The sequence below is a fragment of the Typopeltis vanoorti genome, chromosome 24 (genome assembly GCF_054136105.1).
Source record: "Typopeltis vanoorti isolate ZY-2024b chromosome 24, IOZ_Tvanoo_1.0, whole genome shotgun sequence".
Lineage (NCBI taxonomy): Eukaryota > Metazoa > Arthropoda > Arachnida > Uropygi > Thelyphonidae > Typopeltis > Typopeltis vanoorti.
In genome coordinates this window covers 63,718,835-63,738,570 of record NC_143572.1, presented here as the reverse complement: position 1 = coordinate 63,738,570, position 19,736 = coordinate 63,718,835, and the positions used below count along the sequence as shown (strand labels likewise).

At 35.2% G+C, this 19,736-nt stretch overlaps 1 protein-coding gene across 1 annotated transcript; it reads left to right on the top strand.

Moving 5' to 3' along the window:
- Nucleotides 1-10,183: 10,183 nt before the first annotated feature.
- Nucleotides 10,184-18,954, top strand: LOC150093309 (cathepsin L-like peptidase). The gene is made up of 9 exons (XM_090413718.1): nucleotides 10,184-10,237; nucleotides 13,819-13,919; nucleotides 14,846-14,995; nucleotides 16,019-16,171; nucleotides 16,283-16,406; nucleotides 16,703-16,803; nucleotides 17,035-17,195; nucleotides 17,622-17,732; nucleotides 18,769-18,954. Exons 2-9 carry the CDS (start codon nucleotides 13,827-13,829, stop codon nucleotides 18,866-18,868), a joined length of 993 nt encoding a protein of 330 aa, XP_090269844.1. The 5' UTR covers nucleotides 10,184-10,237; nucleotides 13,819-13,826; the 3' UTR covers nucleotides 18,869-18,954.
- The last annotated feature ends 782 nt before the right edge of the window (nucleotides 18,955-19,736 follow it).

Genomic DNA, 19,736 nt, shown 5'->3' with positions numbered 1-19,736 from the left:
TCATAACGTTACCATCCGATTTTACAGTTTTTGCTTTCTTCGGGGTTGGCGAAGACGGATGCTTCCATTCACTCCATTGTTGTTTCATTGTAGGGTCATAGTGATACAACCAAGCTTCATCTGCTGTTATGATGCGTTTTAAGAAGTTGTCGCCTTCTTGTTCCAGTCTTTCTTTCCATTCTGTGCACACATCCACTCGATGCTGCATTTGCTCCGGTGTTCAAGAGTTTGGGAATCCATCGGGCGCAAACACGTTTCAGTCCCAAATGTTCAGCCATTGAGTGAACATTTCCCACAGAAATATTCAGGACAACATGCAGCTGGGGTACTGTAATGCTACGATCCTCCTTGATGATAATCGCTGCTGTGTTTTATCATTGTCTCTGTGATGGACGTTGAAGGTCTTCCCTCACGTTCAAGATCTTCCACATTTCGCCTTCCTTCCTTAAAAGTTTTATGCCAGCGAAACACACACTTGCCCTCGACATTGCTTCATCGTGGAAAGCTTCGCGTATCATGTTAAAAGTGTCCGATGCCGATTTTTGCAAACGCACACACAAAATTTAATCGCATAACGCTGTTCCAAGCACGCTTCCCATTTCGACGACTGGTCACGATTCGTAGTGAGCCGAAACAAGCTTGCGTTTAGTCACGTGACACACTGGCACATCAGCCTGTATACGCGATCTATCAACCTCTTTTGTTAATACAGACAGCAACATTTCTTTATTCCACAGAAATTAATATTGTGATGAGTGATTTCGCGACAGTAAAATTAGTCTTATCACTTCTTGAACAGCCCTCGTATATACATATTTAGAATACGGTACTATATATATGTGTGTGTATGTGTGTGTGTCAGTAAACCAACTCGAGTTCCATAAACTTACTGAGTAGTGCTGCATTGTTTTAAAGTTAAAAGATTTCGTATGAAAGATATTCTTTAATAAATAAAGTGTATTATATTTTTTTTCTTCTGCAGTTATTCGCCGTCCACAAAAGTCTGTTCTTTAAGTGCGAGTGGGTAGCGTATTTGTCGAGCTCTTTTAGTGTACTTATAATAAATGTCTACGTCTATACGTAGACATTTATTATAAGTATACTAAAAGAGCTTTATTATAAGTACACTAAAAGATAGATAGAGAGAGAGAGAGACCATTAGAGGAAATACCCGCAAACTTCGTGGGTTTTTCATGTTCTTTTTTGTGTCAATAATCCACATCATAAAAGTTAATTATGTAATCTTTACCTAAAAAAAACAAACCCTCCCCGTAGAATTTTTTTTCATTTCTTTCCAGAGATCATTAAATTACAGAGCCTTACATACCCTGAATTCATGTTCATTTTCAGTACGAAATCCGATTTCATAAATTAGTGTTTATTTTAATTATTTCATTATAATAAAAAGATTTGTCGAGTTCAATGAACGTACCTTCATTATCGACCTTTGAAAGTTAGCGGAAGAAGTTTTCTCGGATCACAATGTTAGCTCATCGAACCAAGAAATCGTAAAGTACTTTTGGATAGACTTCTTTTGATTAAATTGTGGTCGCTTCTGCTAACCCCCTATGCATGTGAAGAATATAATTAAAATTTCTAATCCATAGAACGTTTTAATTAAATTTGTGATTAACTTGGATTTCAGTACTTTTTAAAGTTTTATAATTAAATTTTTACTCAGAAAGTTATTTCTGCTACACAGCAAAATAGTTTGGTTTTTCTTTACTTGACTCAAATAGATAGGATTCGTTTCTATCGCAACAATAACTATGGTGTCCGTTAACTTATTTCCAAGCAGTATAGTTGATCACGGTTTCATAGACGTGTGGTAATATACGAGACTACTTCAATGTCGTTCTCTAATGCAAGTCCTCCTTAAAACTATGGAAGTCAGGGTTTTAAGGAGGTAAGAAAAATTGTAGTTTAATTAGAAATCAAGAAATCCGATAACGACTTTTATCCATGAAAGGGGTTAGACCAGGCCACTTTAACCCGATCTCATTTTCGGTGGCTGAAGGTCAGTCACTCTCCAAACATGGTGAATCGGACATCGCTGTTCATATCACGAGGCAGTGGCTTCCTCCACTTCACACAGAAAGCTGTTTTTACCCTTAGGCGTTCACCACACAATTTAGTAAGAAAGGTCAATTTCTTATGTCTCTGCATCAAGAAAAGGAATCTCACCTTCACCTGATCTTCAGTTGTTGTTTTTTTTCTCGAAATATTAACTTAATTTCACATATTTTAAATATTTTTACTGTTTGTTATCCGCTTAAGCTTCAAACTAAAATACTTCAAATCCCATTAAATGTATAAACATTTACTTTTTTAAATCAGTGTATTCGCAATGACTTTATCTTACGCTTTCTAACCTTTCAGCTTCTTTTGCATTTTAACAGCCGACTTTAAGTTCCTGTCATTAAAATCCGACTGTTGCAACTTAAATTATCAATAATAGGAGGTTATTCAGCCCCATCCTACGTGAACCCTTTTTCCACGTGGATACTAGTGTGTGTAAATTCCACGCATTCTGCTTCGTGGTTATGCAAAAAAAAAAAAAAACTAAATGCTTTGGATTCATATTCCCAATCCACTTACAAGATTTTTATAATCTTTCTAAACAGGAACCTAAACGAATGCAAAGGATAAATAATCTGTCAATGGCCTTATTTATGTGGATGATGGCTTGCAATAATTCTGTTACAGTGTACTACGAATTTATCAATAAAGTTCGACGATTCGCACCCAGATAACATCCTAAAATGACGTCGAATATACGCCATTGAATAAATCCAAATATATGATTTCGTTGTTGTAGTTAATTCCTGTTTTGTTTCCGTTTATTTGTCTCACATTATTTCCATAGCTCACGCACGAACAACCATACTCATCGGAAGTACTAAATTCTACTTACGAATCATCACAAAGTGCAGATTTAATAGAATACTCGAAACTGCACTGTGGTGAGATAAACATTGAGACATCCTAGTTATCCTCATAAGTGTCTATACTACTATCTGAAGAAATAAATTCCCCCTCCCCCAACCCGAATTAAATGTAGGTCAATTGATTACTATCAATGATACTAAGCTCAATTTCGCAATCATACCATAACCTATCCATTCGTGAGGTTGAAAATAGATAGTATTACCCCAAATCACCTTCAGGAAACAGTAAATTCCTTCCTACAGACTCCCTCAGTTCATGAAGTCTAATATTATAGCAAAGGTAACGACAAGATTAGTCATATCGCACTCCTCCTCATCCTCTTGGCTTAAAAATAATGTCGTCGTTATCACCATGGATATCGGGGATGAATATTTCATTGATGGCAGGAGAGTACAAGTTCCAAAATTCAATGGGACCAGAATGAACAATATACCCACTGGTATTATATTCCGAATTTCTCCTTTCTCTCTGAAATACGTTGGATTTTACATTGGTATACGTAGCTAATCTTTAATGGGAAGATTCATTTTGTCGTCTTGAGAGTGATCTCAATAAATATTTTAATTCCTAAAAAGAAACTGGAATTCATTATTATAATTGTTGAAGAGAAGTTAAGGATTCTCGTTCTGATTTAGTTTCACATTCCTTCATTTATGGAGTTCATTTCAAGGAAGAAACAAGAATTATTAGCAAAATTACCATCTCTTTGCAATTGCAATCAGTTCCTCATCATTAATGTGAAATTCGTTTTCATTTATAAGTAGAGATAATTTGGGTCCAGAGAATATCACAACACAAAGGGATCTCGTAATTCTTTACACACCTCGCACCCATTGTGGATAACCTTTATCAGAATTCAGACCACTCAGTGGATAGAGATTTGTAAATAACAATTTTCGTTTCCTGTGCAATTTTAAAGGAATCCATTGCGTGAAAAGTCCGTTTGCTTTGTATAAACATTGGATGTTATGTAAAGATCTTTGATAGTGATTCGGGTTGCACCTGTTCTTGGATCAGGTTGTGAATGGTACAGAACACATCAAGATGTAAGTGTAGTTGGTCACCACTTCTTCCCATGTCAAAATTTGTCAACGATAACGATTATAAAGAATTCATAACCATAGCGCCTCTTCTATGGATTCTGAGAAATACTGCTGTTCTATTTCGTCTTGGCTTTCACACACAGATGCTGAGTATTAAGCAATTCTACAACTGGTTTAATTTTGCAATATTTAAGAAAAAGCGAACTATTTTCAGTAGTTTCCGAGTTCTCTTTCGGACTTTCACTGGTGATGATTTATGAAAGCGAACAACGAAGTGATTTTGTGTAAGTTATCGCAAAGAATGCATTCAAGTGTTTTACGTGTTGGTGTTTTTTGCACACAGTGTCTCATTGGTCCACTGTTTGTGTGTGTGCGTGTGGTGGTTAGTTCATTTCGCATGTACATAGGATGGTTGGGGTGAGAAGGATCTTCGAAGAGATATGTCTCAGTTCGAAAGTCAGTACGCTGTTCATTGCGATCGTAAAGCTATGAACAAACAGGAATCTCTGCTGTACGAACTAAACATGGCTCTTTATCAATCCACTTCACTCATTCTATATAAATATTTCATCATCACTCGAAGAATGATTTTTTCCATTTTCGTAAATTTACAAGCCTTTTTATTTATTCATTCCAAATACCACGATTACACATCCTTATAAGGACTGGCTTAAAAGGGTGAAGCAAGAATGCTTTTCATCTTCCCCGTTATCTGTAGAGGACAGTGTAGGGATAAGGTGTTATTGGGCTATTAAAGCTCTGATCTTGGCAGGAGGGTAACAGCAATAGCCGAGCCTCAGTTAGAACTTCATCGGTTACTGTATAAGTAAAGCCATCTCTAAAAATAAGGATGATCCACAGACCACTCCATAGTGGCCGAAAGACCGTCTAAATCAGCGTTGGCTCCACTCAGTGACGAGCTCCCCCAACACCGAGCAGAACCACTCATATTCCGTGGAAAAGCGTCCACCGACACAGCCCCTCTCCGGAGAACACCCACCCCAGAGACTTAAAGTGCTATCCCAGGGCGAAGCCCCAAAATTTAAGTCCCCCTCACCGGGATCGAAATTTTGGAGGAAACCTGAGAGAGCGAAACCCAGCGTCCCATGGGGTAACAGCAACAGGTGAGCTGCCATCCATCAATTTCCCTCATCAATTGCATTGCATTTTTTAATAGTCCTTATAAGGACCTGGCTTAAAGGGGCGAAGCAAGAATGCTTTTCATCTTCCCCGTTATCTGTAGAGTACAGTGTAGGGATAAGGTGTTATTGAGCTATTAAAGCTCTGATCATGGCAGGAGGGTAACAGCAATACTCGAGCCTCAGTTAGAACTTCATTGGCTACAGCATTACCCTCCAAGGGTATTGGATTGAATGAATCCTCTGCTCAACTGCGTTGCATAAAGCAGCCGAAGACTATATGGAGAAGATCTTAACAATAAATAAAAAGGAGTATTTGTAAAATTCTAATTGAAATAAATTCTCATTAATTACTTTTAAAATCTGTATTCATTTTTGATGTAATTATACATTTTTTTTTATTATATTTTTTTTTTTATAAATTTTTCGTAAAATTCAAAAAATATATGAACCTAGAGAACATTAATACATGCAAAGTGCAAAGCAAGGTTAGCAAAGATATTAAGGACAGCAGTGGTCCCACACACGGCAATGAAATTCATCTTTTACGTAAAACATGTTGAATTCTGTTACTTAGCCCAGTTTGATATTTGCCTTTTCGCTTAATAGCACCAATTAGGGAATGGATTGGTGCTATTAAGTTTATATTAATACAAACATGCGCTGTTTGTATCCCCCCCGTTTATATGGATATCCCCCCCGTTTATTTGTTATCCCCCCCGTTTATATGGATACAAACATGCGCTGTTTGTATCCCCCCCGGGATACAAACAGCGCATGCGTCAACCGGTTTGCATGAATTGGAATATCAGACTCGTTCCCAAAAGTATATCAAAGGTCAATTAAGGCGTTAAATGTATAACAATCACCTCGCCGTTATCTCTGGCTTTTAGCGTCCCGGGGGGGGGGGGGGCCTAAAAGTAAATATATCGCAATGCAATATCTTATCAAATGAGAGTCTCGACAAGTAATAGATTTATATATTTATTGTTAAAATTGTATAAACCAGCGCTTCCCAAACTGGGGGTCGTAAGTTTTGTTCAGGGGGACGTGAAATGATGAAAACAAATTTAAAATGTTTTACAACTAAGTAGATATTTTTTATCTTAAAAGAAACGTATTTAATTTTTATTATTTATTATTTCTTTTTTGTTATTTTTTATATTTTAATGGAAAAAATCACACATTGGTTTTGGTTCACAAATTTTGCTTCCTGCTTATTTCGGCGCTTAATGAATATCAGTAAATATATGCTTATTCATATAAGTTTCATTTCAGAGGTATTGATAAGAAACACAAAAAAAGATTAAAAAATCTTCAGTATAAATACAATAAATATTATAATAATATATGTCTATATTATGATTTTTTTTCTATGGCTTCCGTAAACTATTTTAATTTTTCCGAAGAGGGCCTTGGCATCCATAAGTTTGGGAAGCACTGGACTAATATCCTGCATTTTGCTTTGTGTGTAGTCTCTTCCTTGTCATTATGACCTTCACTGATACCTATTTCGTTCATTTTTTCTCCTATGTTTAAATTTATTGAGTGTTGTTTTTCAATTTTTCCCATTTCTTTATTAAAAATTACATTAAACACCATTCATTAACCAATCACTAACCTCGAGATTACGGGCATTGAAGTTCACACTAACACAGCTGGAAACCTTAAAATCTATGCTGCCTGCAACTCACCAGCAAGACCTTTGCTATTTTCTGATTTGGTTGCCATCCTTGGAGTTAGGGAGCCCATCATCGTCTGTGTATCTAAATTCCAAACATCCATCTTAGATCAGCAAAACTACCAACAACAATGGCCGCATCCTTTTCAGTTACACAGGATTTGACTACGCTGTTTTGATAGTTCCCACTGAGCCAACTCATTACAGTCCTACTGGCACAGCTGATATCCTAGACATTGCAATTGTACAGAATATTAAATATTAAATATCAGTATAGCCTCCGAACATCGAATGAACTATCGTGAGATCATAAGCCCATTCTACGTCAGCTAGGAAAACAAGAACAACTGTCTCTCCCGCACTCTTTCGTAACTTGGGAGAAATTATCTAAAATACTTCCGGAATATATTGGCCCTGTTCCTTGTACAAGATCAAAGGAAGAGGTTGAAATAGCAATCAAAAATCTCACAAACCAAATCAATGAACCTCTAACATCAATTATCAAAACTGGAGCTGTCTTCAAGCCCAGTCGTCTTCCAGAAGCCATCATGGACTTAGTAAGAGAGAAAAACAAAGCAAGGAAAAGATATCATAGCACACGTGCTCCTCAAGACAAAAAAATCCTCAATAAACTGAACAGCTTATTCAGAGATGCTCTAGAAATAACTGGAACCAACTATGGTAAAACCAATTAATATCCATCACCCCTGCTGGCCATTCCATCTGGAAGCTCTTGGGGAATTTCAGGGACAAAATTAAATCTATTCAAATTAAGTGGATATTATATTCAACATCATTTCAACCCCGAATAGAAAAACTACAAGAGTTTCGTGCCTAATATAGATAGAAACTATAAACGTTTTGGGGAGTACAAGCGTAGTGCGAGTCTTTTTATGACAAGGGGGCAACTCGTAGTAAAGGTGGAGTAAACCCCGATCACGTCCTTAGAATTCCCATTATGTAAAACACGTCTCCTATGAGATGTATGATGTCATACATTATGGAGGGGGAGGGTCACTTCCCATACTGGTTTCCCCTTTGTTTAAGTGCGGGGATACCTCTCCAAAAAACGGGTAAAATCCCCCGGATCACCCAATAATGAGCGACCCGCAGGATCATATAGTCAAGATCAGAAAGTCTGAATAACAGTTGTTCCCTCAGTTCAGGCTCACCCTGCCACTTAGAAGAAATCTGAGAACCGATTGGCTATACACCGTGGCAGGCTCTCCCACCACCGACCAGAGCCGCTCATTTGCTCATCTGGAAGGGTAACAGCGACAGCCGAGTCTCAGTTAAAACGTCACGGACTACAGCTCTGAGGTCTCGTCAGTGGGAACAAGACCAAGATGTAAATACTCAGGTTGAAGTGATACAGAACTTATATTAGAAACTTTTATGCAGATGTACGTAAAGTTACTTACTCAGTGCATATGCAAAATACACAGTGACGTGCGTCATCACGTGGTCTAGGAAATTCTAAGATGCTGCTTGTCAGTAATGCAATAGCGTTTCAACATCTTCCGTAGCCTGATAAAGAGCTCAGTGTGGGTGCCTTTCTGGCTGGAGCCACGATTTCGAAAAGAGCAGAGCTGACTGGTTTCTCCAAAGGGAAGACATCCCTGCTGTTTAATCCGTGGGAAAATAACCATCATTGCTTCTATAAGTGGCGTAACTGTGGTTCTAAGAGAGTCTGCCAGGAACGAGATTGTCGTCGCCTGATGAGACTTGTAGTGACAAACAGAACTTCCTTGTGCAGCAATTGACCGGAGCGTTTAATGAAGGCTGTTCCCAACCCGACCCAAATCTCACCGAACTATGCCCAGGGGATTGAAGAGGATCGGTATTGATAATAGCATGCCTATGATGGAAACCACTGATTTTTCTGAAGTTGCTAATTCAGTGGCCAGTAATGTGTATTAGTCAATCTTCAGCAAAGGAAAATAGACTTTTCTGCCTCTTAAATAAACCTGGGTTTTTAATCTGACTTATGAAGAAATTTAGCCAAAGTACTCATACTATTCAGGGCAATAACACCAATTAGGATTAGGAACACAACTGCAGTTGTTTTCCATACTCTCATCACCAAAGTTTACAACCCATAACCGATGACGACCGGACACGTGTTTTCCGATTTCGGAAGATACTGATGAAGAAATTCTATTGTCCGTTTGGGAAGGAAAAAGATATTAAACGATTTGTTTTTATTTATTAATCTAACTTAAGACTATGTATGATTATATCGACGAAATTACTCCAAATAAACAAAGAACAAAGACATAATTAAATTTTCTGAAGCGCGAATTTGTGTGTGTGTGTGTGTGTGTGTGTGTGTGTGTGTGTGTGTGTGTGTGTGTGTGTGTGTGTGTGTGTGTGTGTGTGTGTGTGTGTGTGTGTGTGTGTGTGTGTGCGTGCGTGTGCGTGCGTGCATATATATATATTTCTTCTCAGATGCCACGTTTTTAGGGTAAGTCGATCTGAGAAGAAATATTGTCTAACTCAGACAAACTGGGTTCTGGAAACTATCCATTTCGGTTCCATCTGTTTTCTTGAGTTCGAATATCATCTAGAACACAAGACCTTTTACAAGAAAGTTTTCACGTTATGCTCAGTTAATATTTCTTATTTGTAAGAGGGAGGGGGAGATTACAAGGTTTTTTTCCATCCCATATAACGTGCAAAACCGGTCAGGGAACAATCATGTGTCACGCACCTTTCAGAGAGCATGGAAATGGATGGCTGGGAATAAATGCCAGCCATCCGTTATCAGATTTGACTTGGAATACCCGCGTGGTTTCATGTGCAGATCAAAGGCTGCTGATTACGTATCACTCGCATTCATACTAATGTGTAAGACCTATTTTTCTTACAAAAAATATGCAAAAATAAAAATAAAAGAGAAAAACAAGTGAAAATGAAGTGACTCCTATTACTATTTACCTCCAAAATACTGTAAACACTGCGAATTTTTTGTTATTGCAATACATTTTACCTCAAAATTGTCCAAAAAATGTTAGTTTCCGCAACTTGTCTCTCTTGTCTGATCTCACATGGTTCCCCAACATCACACGGCTCATCGAATGCAAGTGTTTATTCTGCTTGAAGATAAAGGAAAATCATAATAAAATGATGACTCTTCTGTTCACGCGGACAGGACGAAAAGATAAGATTATCCTGTTCAGATAGGGTTACCATCTCTCCCGTTCTCTTTCTCTCTAAAGTCACGAGACATACACATCTGATATTGTCACGTGAAAAAACCTAATCTTCCCCTATCACGTAAGCCTTGCTCTTATCTGTAATTTGCTTGTCATGTAATGAAATTTGCGGCTATAAAAGCAAACCTTCCCATTGGTCTTCACTCGCATTTTCAGCACAAGTTGAATCGTTTGGTTTCTCTGATCGGCTCTGCGATTGGTCATTTTAATGTAAGTAGACTTTAATTAGTGTGGAAATTAATTAGTGTTAAGCGGCACTTGTAGCATATCTTTTAGATTTAATTTATTACTTTAAATTAATTTCACTTTTAAATATTTAACATTTAAAAAAAAAGACTACATAAAATTATTTTTATATTAAATATAATTTCGTCTTGAAACGAAATACAATAAAATAATAATAAATAGATTGCAAATAAAGTAATCTTATTAATGGTTTGTAAACCAGCTTATATTAAAGAAAATAACATGATTTTGATTAACTTAATTTTCATCTTCCAATATGAGTCAATATTGGACATATCCATTTTCAAGATTTGTCGTTTGATTCTTTAGACACGTCTCATCTTGCATTAGGATACACCGTTCTAATATATAATTTATTTTTTATGAAACAATAATGTAAATAAAAGATTATTAAATTTTCTCTGTAATAAATAACTAATTTTAGGACATTATTTGCTTTTTCTAGAAATTACTCAAACACCATTAAAATTTCAAAATCATGCTATTACAAATAACTTATCACGAAAAGCAACCTTAGCAATATTCGTATACGTTCATTGCGTGACTCACAAATTTTCTGTATAACTGTTTGTAACTGTTATATATATATATATATACGTTCATTGCGTGACTCACAAATTTTCTGTATAACTGTTTGTAACTGTTATATTATATATATATATATATATACGTTCATTGCGTGACTCACAAATTTTCTGTATATATACGTTCATTGCGTGACTCACAAATTTTCTGTATAACTGTTTGTAACTGTTATATATATATATATATATATATATATATATATATATATATATATATATATATATATATATATATATATGGGAATATTAGGTGCTAAAATAACCAAGCATATAAAATTGCTTGGTTATCCTAATATATATATATATATATATATTATTTATAACAATTTGGTTATTTGGTTATATTTTATTATTGTTTCTAATGATTCAAATGAGTAGCCATTTTGCTAAAAGCTATCAACCTGGTGTATGAACATTGAGCTCACTGGGATCTCTTCACTGGATGAAGAAATTGACGTGAAGAGAATTAAGTCTTATAATTCAGCAATAGGGGCATATGGGATATCAACACGAATGCTAAAAGAGTGTTTAGCTGAACTTGCTGTTCCTTTAACCATGCTCTATAACATGAAGCTCAGAACAGGGAAATTCCAAGGAGTGGAAAGAATGTATGATAATCCCATTGCTCAAGTGATTGCGCAAAGACCGATTATATACAATAATCGACCAATTAGTTTCTCAGGAGTGGTTGTGAAGATTTTGGAAAAATTGGTTACGGATGGCATTCAGGGTTGAGAGTGGATCTCTTCTTTACAATGAACAACATGGGTTTACTAAGGGAAGGTCATGTGAGCAATGAACTACACGACGGAAATGGATATACCATGATACGTTTGGATTTTGATAAGGCTTTTGGCAGAATACAGCATGATGAACTGTTGCAGAATATGTGTTTGGCTTATAGAATACTAGCTTGGATAACAGGATAGCAGACTGACAGACATCAAAACGGGGGATATGAGTCTGCAAGGTTTAAAGTAACAAGTGGTGTACCACAAGGATTAGTGCTTGGTGCACTGTTATTCAATCCTTACATTAATGATATTGGGAAGGATTTGACAAGCGACATGCAAATTATTTGCTCATGATGCAAAAATAAGTAAGGTAATCAGGAATGCTGCTGATATGCAGTCTTTGCAGAATGATTTGAATAGGCTGGATTTGTGGGCATGGGGGAAATGAGTGTCAGTTCAATGTCAGTAAATGTAAAGTCATTCACTACGGCGTGAGATATCCAGTGTCGTATTACATTGGTGGGATTAGGATAGAAGAAACTGATGAAGATAGGGATCTTGGAGTGTTAGTAGATAGGAAGTTGAAGTTCAGGGCCATGTGGCAAAGATTGCAAATACAACTCAAAAGATAATTGCAATGCTGAAACGAACGTACACATGTAAAGATAAGGATGATATTTTGCCTCTTTAAAAGGCCTTGATAAGACCTCACTTGAACTATTGTGCGCAGGTCTGATCTCCTGGTTTCCGTTGCGATTCTGATGTATTGGAGAGAGTACAAAGGAGTGTTAAAATGGTATACGGATTGTGGAATACTGATTATGAAGACAGATTGAGAATTTGTAGACTGCATACATTGCAATCAAGAGAAAGAGAGGAGATATGGTTGAGACTTACAAACTTCTGAAAGGGTCATACAGGATTTCAGTTGATTAAATTTTTCATTTTAAGGAGGGGTGGGGAAAGGACAAGAGGGCGTCCTTGGAAGCTGAGAATGAATGTTGCTAAGAAGGTGATCAGGGCTAGATTTTTCTCTCATAGGGTAGTTGCCATTAGGTGTTAATGAGTTCAAGCAGTGGGAATGAATTGAAGAATAAGTATGATAGCTGGTGCGTGTAGTATGTGGCCTCGCTCGATGAGTCTCTGATTCCCTGGAGATCTCTTTATTAATAATATTTTTGTTTTAATAATAGTTTATGATTGTCTGTGAAAATACTAGTGGTTGTGGTGGTGGGCGGTAGAAGGCGTTGGTGTAGATGAAGCAGTTCGCCGTGGTTGGTAGACTGAGAGTTGTAGAATAGGTGCCTTCCCTCGATGAGTCTTTGGACTTCTTGGAGGTGTCACGTAATAATAATAATAACTATTATTATTATAATGGCAGATAAAATTCAGTATAAGGGTGCTGTTGCTTCTAGTAAACAGAAGAAGAGGAATAAAACCTGTTCACTTCACATGTCAAGACTTTTCGCTTGAACTGTACCAAATTCAAGTGAAATTTGAACTAGTTAATATTGCAGGCATCCATAAACGTCCCTAAACTGGTTTAGCAGTTAATATTGCAGGCATACATAAACATCCATAAATTGGTTTACCAGTTAATACTTCTACATTAGTTAATACTGCAGGCATCCAGAAACGTGAGTGTCGATATTGAAATATTTTTAATGGTGTAGATTGATAAGAAAACTGGTTGGCGAGTTCCCTTAAGGGAAGTTGTTCAGAATATGTACATATATCACTGCTTTAAAAGGTTATTAAAGCACTACATGCACCTACAAGTAAAAAAAAAAAAAAAAAGCAGTGATTATCTATACGAAGTTGATTTGGAACCTAAGGTATCATATAACCGGGATATGCCTGTATATCTAACAATAACTTATATTGAACTCAAAATAACTATTTAAAAAAAAAAACATAATTCAGAATATGTTTAAGGGAAGAATGGTATTTTGTAAATTTTTCACTATAATAGAAAACGAAATCCATAAATATTCGTATATAATTTCGCTACCTACAGTTACGTTGTCCTTAGACCAGTCTCTTTAGGAACCATGATAACAATAAAATAATATTTTATTTTTTTTTACCTTCATATAGTTTACCATTTCTTTCATTTGAAAATGCCATTACTGAGCTTGTAAACTATAACTGAAAGAATATCAGACAGTGGGATTGCTTATAATTCTACAATAACTTCTCGCATCTAAATCTTTTTTTCTCATTTCAGCTGTCATCATGGCATCCTTCAAGCTACTGCTTGTCTTGAGTTTCGTCTGTTACATCCAGTGTCTTACTCCTAATCTAGACAAACACTGGGAAACATTCAAGGTAAGGAAGAAATTTTCAGTTCGGATTAAAAAATAAAAAAAGAAGAAGAATTCTTGTGACCCGAGTAATAGTAACTGCACATTCGAACATCCTTAAACATCATACAAAAATAAATAACTGAGTTTATTTTTTTACTAGAAAACATTTCGTTTTCTCATTAGAATATTTCTTGTAATTATTTTTGGTTCTTAATTATGAATGAAAATTAAGAAATTTTCTTCGCTATTTACTTTTATATGCATTGGGTCTAATTTCATGTATGCCGATCGTGTTCTTAGAAACAAATCGTTTCCAGGATTGTGTATATCTTTTTCTGACTTTTCTCTTAGCTATGGCTCAAATTCTGTTGTACTCTATCTCATCAGCTAATCAGTTACCTTTTGTGGTGCGCTAGTAAAGACTAACAAAGGTGACAACTGCTACCCAGTTATACAAGAGACTGCTGGTTTAAAATATTTCGAATTGTGCGTTCCATTATTGAGCACGTTGTGCGTGTCACACATTCGCATACATGTCTTTAGCTAACGATGGATAGGATGTATTCATACAATCCGATACTTGGGTTTATATTTAAATGTTTTTGTGTCCAGTACCATATCTAAGGTTTCCCAAATACTTCTCACGGTTATGTCATAGCAAAGGTGTAATAGTTGCGATTTATCCAATAACACTTGCATATATACTTTAAGAAAGTAAATAAAACATTTTAAATCGAAATGAAAAATATGATAAATAAAAAGAAATAATAAAATGAGTAAAATGTCATATTAAATTTATACTAATTAATTCTTTATACAGTCAAATTCGCCGGAGACAATATAAGGCAAGAATATTTTATTCAAATAAACAAATATTACATTTTATTATTATTATTCTACTGCTATATGTTGTCAAGTGTAAGTGAAATGCGTGTTTTGTCTTTATAGGAAAAATACAATAAGAACTATCACCACAGGGAAGAATTCCTACGTCGCCAGGTATGGGAGCGTCAAGTTTCCAAAGTCATTGAGCATAATCTTGAAGCCGATCTTGGCATCCACAGTTACCGCCTTGGTCTGAATGAGTATTCAGACAGGGTAAGTACCCTATTGGAAGATTTCAAATTTTTATTATAAAAATAATGTTCCCTTTCTTACAATAAAAATAATAATCAGTACCATTTAATTATATTATTTAGGGATCAATTAAATACGTAGGCTGTTCAATAAGTAATAAGACTATATTTATACAGAAAACAGATTACCTTTACTCGTCATCATTTACATGGTCTTTTTCGAAGTAACTACCATGAGACTCGATGCATTTGTCCCAACGTTGCGTCCACTTCTTAAACACATGTGAGAGTCCGTTTTTTGAGAGTTCTTTCAAAACCGCTCCGCAGCTTCGTCCACTACACAACCAGCAATATGTGGCCTTGCATTATCGTGTGCAATACGAAGCCATTCTTCAGCAATGGACGGTTCCTTTTGACGTGCTTGATGATAATCATTGTCTCTGTGATGGACGTTGAAGGTCTTCCCTCACGTTCAAGATCTTCCACATTTTGCCTTCCTTACTGAAATGTTTTATGCCAGCGAAAAACACTTGCCCTCGACATTGCTTCATCTTGGAAAGCTTCGCGTTTCATGTTAAAAGTGTCCGATGCCGATTTTTGCAAACGCACACAAAATTTAATCGCATAACGCTGTTCCAAGGACGCTTCCATTTCGAAGACTGGGCGCACCTCGAAGGCGCGCCGATGAGCAGTTGCATTTAGTCACTCTCGCACATCAGCTCGTATATGCCATCTATCAACCTCTTTTGTTAATACAGACAGCAACATTTCTTTATTCCACAGAAATTAATATTGTGATGAGTGGTTTCGCCACAGTAAAATTGGTCTTATTACTTATTGAACAGCCCACGTATAATAAAGTTAAAAATGTATAACAAAAGTAAATAAAATTGAATTGAAATCATATTAAATAGTATTATTCAATTACTATTATAACTAAAATTATAATCATTATTACACTTGATTAGTGCATGTTACGTTTGTTATTAATTTTCCTTATTCTTAGTTTAATAAATAACGAAGTGTATTTTTTATTTATTTTTAGACTTCTGAAGAGTTTACTAACATCATGAATGGCTACAAAATGAGAAAAGGCGAGAGTAAGGCAGGTAGCACTTTCGTTCTACTGTCCAACATCCACATCCCTGATGAAGTCGACTGGAGAAAAGAGGGTTACGTAACCCCAGTGAAAAACCAGGTGGGTGATCACGAAATTCATAAGACGGTTGAAGAATGCTTGCATATTATGATCCTTTTATTATTTACAAGTTAAAAATTATAATAAGGGAAATGATTTGTGTTGCTATAGGAACAATGCGGATCTTGTTGGGCTTTCTCCACTACTGGATCTCTTGAAGGACAACACAAGAAGAAGACAGGAAAATTAGTGTCTCTCAGCGAACAGAACCTTGTTGATTGTTCCCAAGCAGAAGGTTTGTTCATAATTGTCCTCTTAGTATAAGGATCGATCGTTATAATGCATTACTGTTATTCAACATGTACTGTTGCTTAAGGTTGAAAATTATTAGCGAGTATATAGGTTTTATGATGCATTGTTCGAGAAAATTAGAGTGTAGTATAAATGTTTCTTCTAGGTGAGCTAGAAATAATAACATAATTTCTAATATACGTTTCTTGTTTCAGAACAGACATGAGATATTGTAATATCGCATAAATATTTGCAATGTAAAGTTATTTATCTTTATAAATTTTTATTGTTTTTCTGTAGGCAACATGGGATGCGAAGGTGGACTCATGGACAATGGGTTCGACTATATAGTGAAGAATAAAGGCATTGATACTGAGAAATCCTATCCCTATACTGCTGAGGTACGATCACGTGTGATCTTCACATTAATAAATTGAATGCATTAATTAAATACATTAAAGGAAATAAATATTATATTAAATAGATTTTGAAGCAGATGCGAGAATATTAAAACTAAATTTAAATTTGGGATGGATCGTACCACCTATCGGAGAAGATATTTTAAGATAATTCATAGGCTAATTCTGAGAGATGAAGTCTGACTTATAATTATTTATATTTGTACTGCGCAGGATGGAACATGCCAATTTAAACAAAAGAATGTTGGGGCCACGTGTACTGGACACGTTGATGTTCCCAGCGGGGATGAAGATGCCCTGAAGAACGCTGTGGCTACCATTGGACCGATATCAGTCGCTATTGATGCCAGCCAAGACAGCTTCCAGAGCTACAAGTAAGTGATCATTGAACAGTTAAAATATATATGCGGTAATCTTTAAAATTCAAGAATCTTTAAATAAATGCAAACAGTCCAATCCAAGTTTTTAATTCTCTCAACAAAGTAGGTTATTTTTTGTACTAATTCAACGCATAATACAAAACTATCAATCTAAAGTTGCTACAGAACATAAATAATAACAAACAAATAACTAATTAGCTTTCAATTACATTAGTACTATGAGTGTGCTAAGGATTTCATATACAGTGCAGTATATATATATTAATAATATCAATAATTGTAGGTTAGATGATTTCGTATCTGATACCAGCTGATGTGCCACTTGATGACTTTTTTAATTGTTAAAACAAAAGCTTCTATTCTTGACAAATCATTCCACAGTTTTTAATTAAATATTAATCTTTCTATTTATTTATACAGGAGCGGTATTTACGATGAACCAGAATGCAGCAGTATCTTCTTGGATCATGGAGTGCTTGCAGTGGGCTACGGGACTGAAGACGGCAAAGATTACTGGTTGGTGAAGAACAGGTGAGTTAAACGACAATTCTCACCATAATTGTTTTATATTGAAAATAAATAAATAAAATAAAGTAATTTTCTTACCTTTCGCAAGCTAAAAGTGGAAAGAAATTAGTTTTTGTTAGCATCTAAAGTGGTTTTCAAAATCCCAGAGGAATTTAAGAGCCTGCTTCACGCCATCAAGATATTCACAGTGAACAGATAATTTAATTAAAAGCAGTGTAATGAATTAATCAGACATTTTTGCATTCTTTTAGCTTACATTATAACTTTTTAAAGACGTTTTAAAATACTTTTATCCAGTTCTGGACAAATCCAGTAACTGCTAACGGGACAAAATAGATTTTTTTTTATTTAATAAAAAATATTTTGAACAGATATTTTTAAATTTAAGAAAATACAGATGCAGCATTGAATTTCTATTGACTTATCGGGACATATGATTTTTAAAAAATGGGGGGTATTAGAAATTATAGGGAAATCTTAATGACAAATTTTACGATAATTTTTTTTCAGTTTAGAAAATTTTAGAACACCTTTTGATGCCTTTTCCTTGTCAAAAGGGAAGAAGTGAGACTGTTTTAGCCTTAACGTTTTCTGAAAATCAGTAGACAGCATCTTCACCTTTTACCATCGTCAAAGTGGAGTGCATTCCCAATCAATCTCTGCGTATCAGATGAGAGGTGATGAGGCTTCAGTACAGCATCGACACAAGTGCTAAATTAAAAAAAGAAATATAAACATTTCGTTTTAAACGGTTCGGATTTACATAAAAAATTAAGAAATATCAATTGAAAATTCTGCTTCACTAAAAATATTCAACCAGTGATTTGAAGTATAATAATAATTATTGTATTTCACTGCATTCTGTGAAGAACAATTATTATCTCTACTACCAAACATGGTAATGTTTGTTAATTTTACCGATAGATGGCGGTACTCTACATTGTCAATATAGTGAATCATAGAAAGAAATATTATTCATGTGAATTTTAATGTCATAGAAAATATTATTAATTTTATTTTATTATTTTTTTTTCTTCAGTTGGGGAACTTCCTGGGGAATTGATGGCTACATTAAGATGTCCCGAAACCAGAACAACCAATGCGGTATAGCCACCCAGGCTAGTTATCCTCTAGTGTAGAACTGATCTATGTCGAATGATGACGTCATCTGTGATGGAAATTTCTTGGATGAGAAGTCAGATTGTAACCAAAACGGATGTGAAATATTTCCAACATAATATGTAGAATATTGTAATTTATTGCAAAATAAATATTTTTTATTACTTTCTTTAACAACTTTTTCTCTTTCCTTTAAAGATAAATATATTTATTGCATCAAAAACAAAATAAATAAAAATAGTAAATAAAAAAAATATATTACTTTATACAAAAAAGCATAATTTGAAATTTCATTTCTAAATATGGTGAAGTGCTTTGCTATTAATATGCGATAGGTTTGAAACATACGCAGTCAGAATTGGCGTAAAATAGTTTTTTAATCCGTCTATATTAAAGTTTAAATTCCAGTTTAAAGCTACTTCATGCCTCGAACAAGCTGGAGTCTCACATCGGATGATTTCTTTATCCGATGTGAGAATGTAAAGACGCTATGTGCTCTTCCATGCAATCTTTCTTTCACTCTTTACCGGAAACCGACAAATACTGGCCAATATATACATATAAACTCCTACCACCACCACCACCCAACACATAAACTAGATGTCATTAATACTCTAAAAAAACAGAGCCCTGAAGATCTGCTCCAATGAACAAGCACTGAAAGACGAATTTAAAGTTATCATCAGTACTTTTCTAAAAAAAAAAATTGTTACAACCAAAACACCATTAAAAAAATTCTCTACAAGACCTCAAATCATTGTTTCTTTAGCTTACTCTGTGAAATATAACTCAGCTTGTCCTTATATGTTTGTATATATTCCAGATGATGACCTTGATATGAAGGGCGAAACGTCAGAAAATTAAAAGTGTTATTTATAACACGGTTGT

What these genes read in the sequence shown, in the direction of transcription:
- LOC150093309 (XM_090413718.1), top strand. Translation starts at nt 13,827, where the DNA reads ATGGCATCCTTCAAGCTACTGCTTGTCTTGAGTTTCGTCTGTTACATC. An exon ending in AACACTGGGAAACATTCAAG is followed by an intron (nt 13,920 to 14,845) that starts GTAAGGAAGAAA and finishes TTGTCTTTATAG; the next exon opens with GAAAAATACAATAAGAACTA. An exon ending in CCTATCCCTATACTGCTGAG is followed by an intron (nt 16,804 to 17,034) that starts GTACGATCACGT and finishes TGTACTGCGCAG; the next exon opens with GATGGAACATGCCAATTTAA.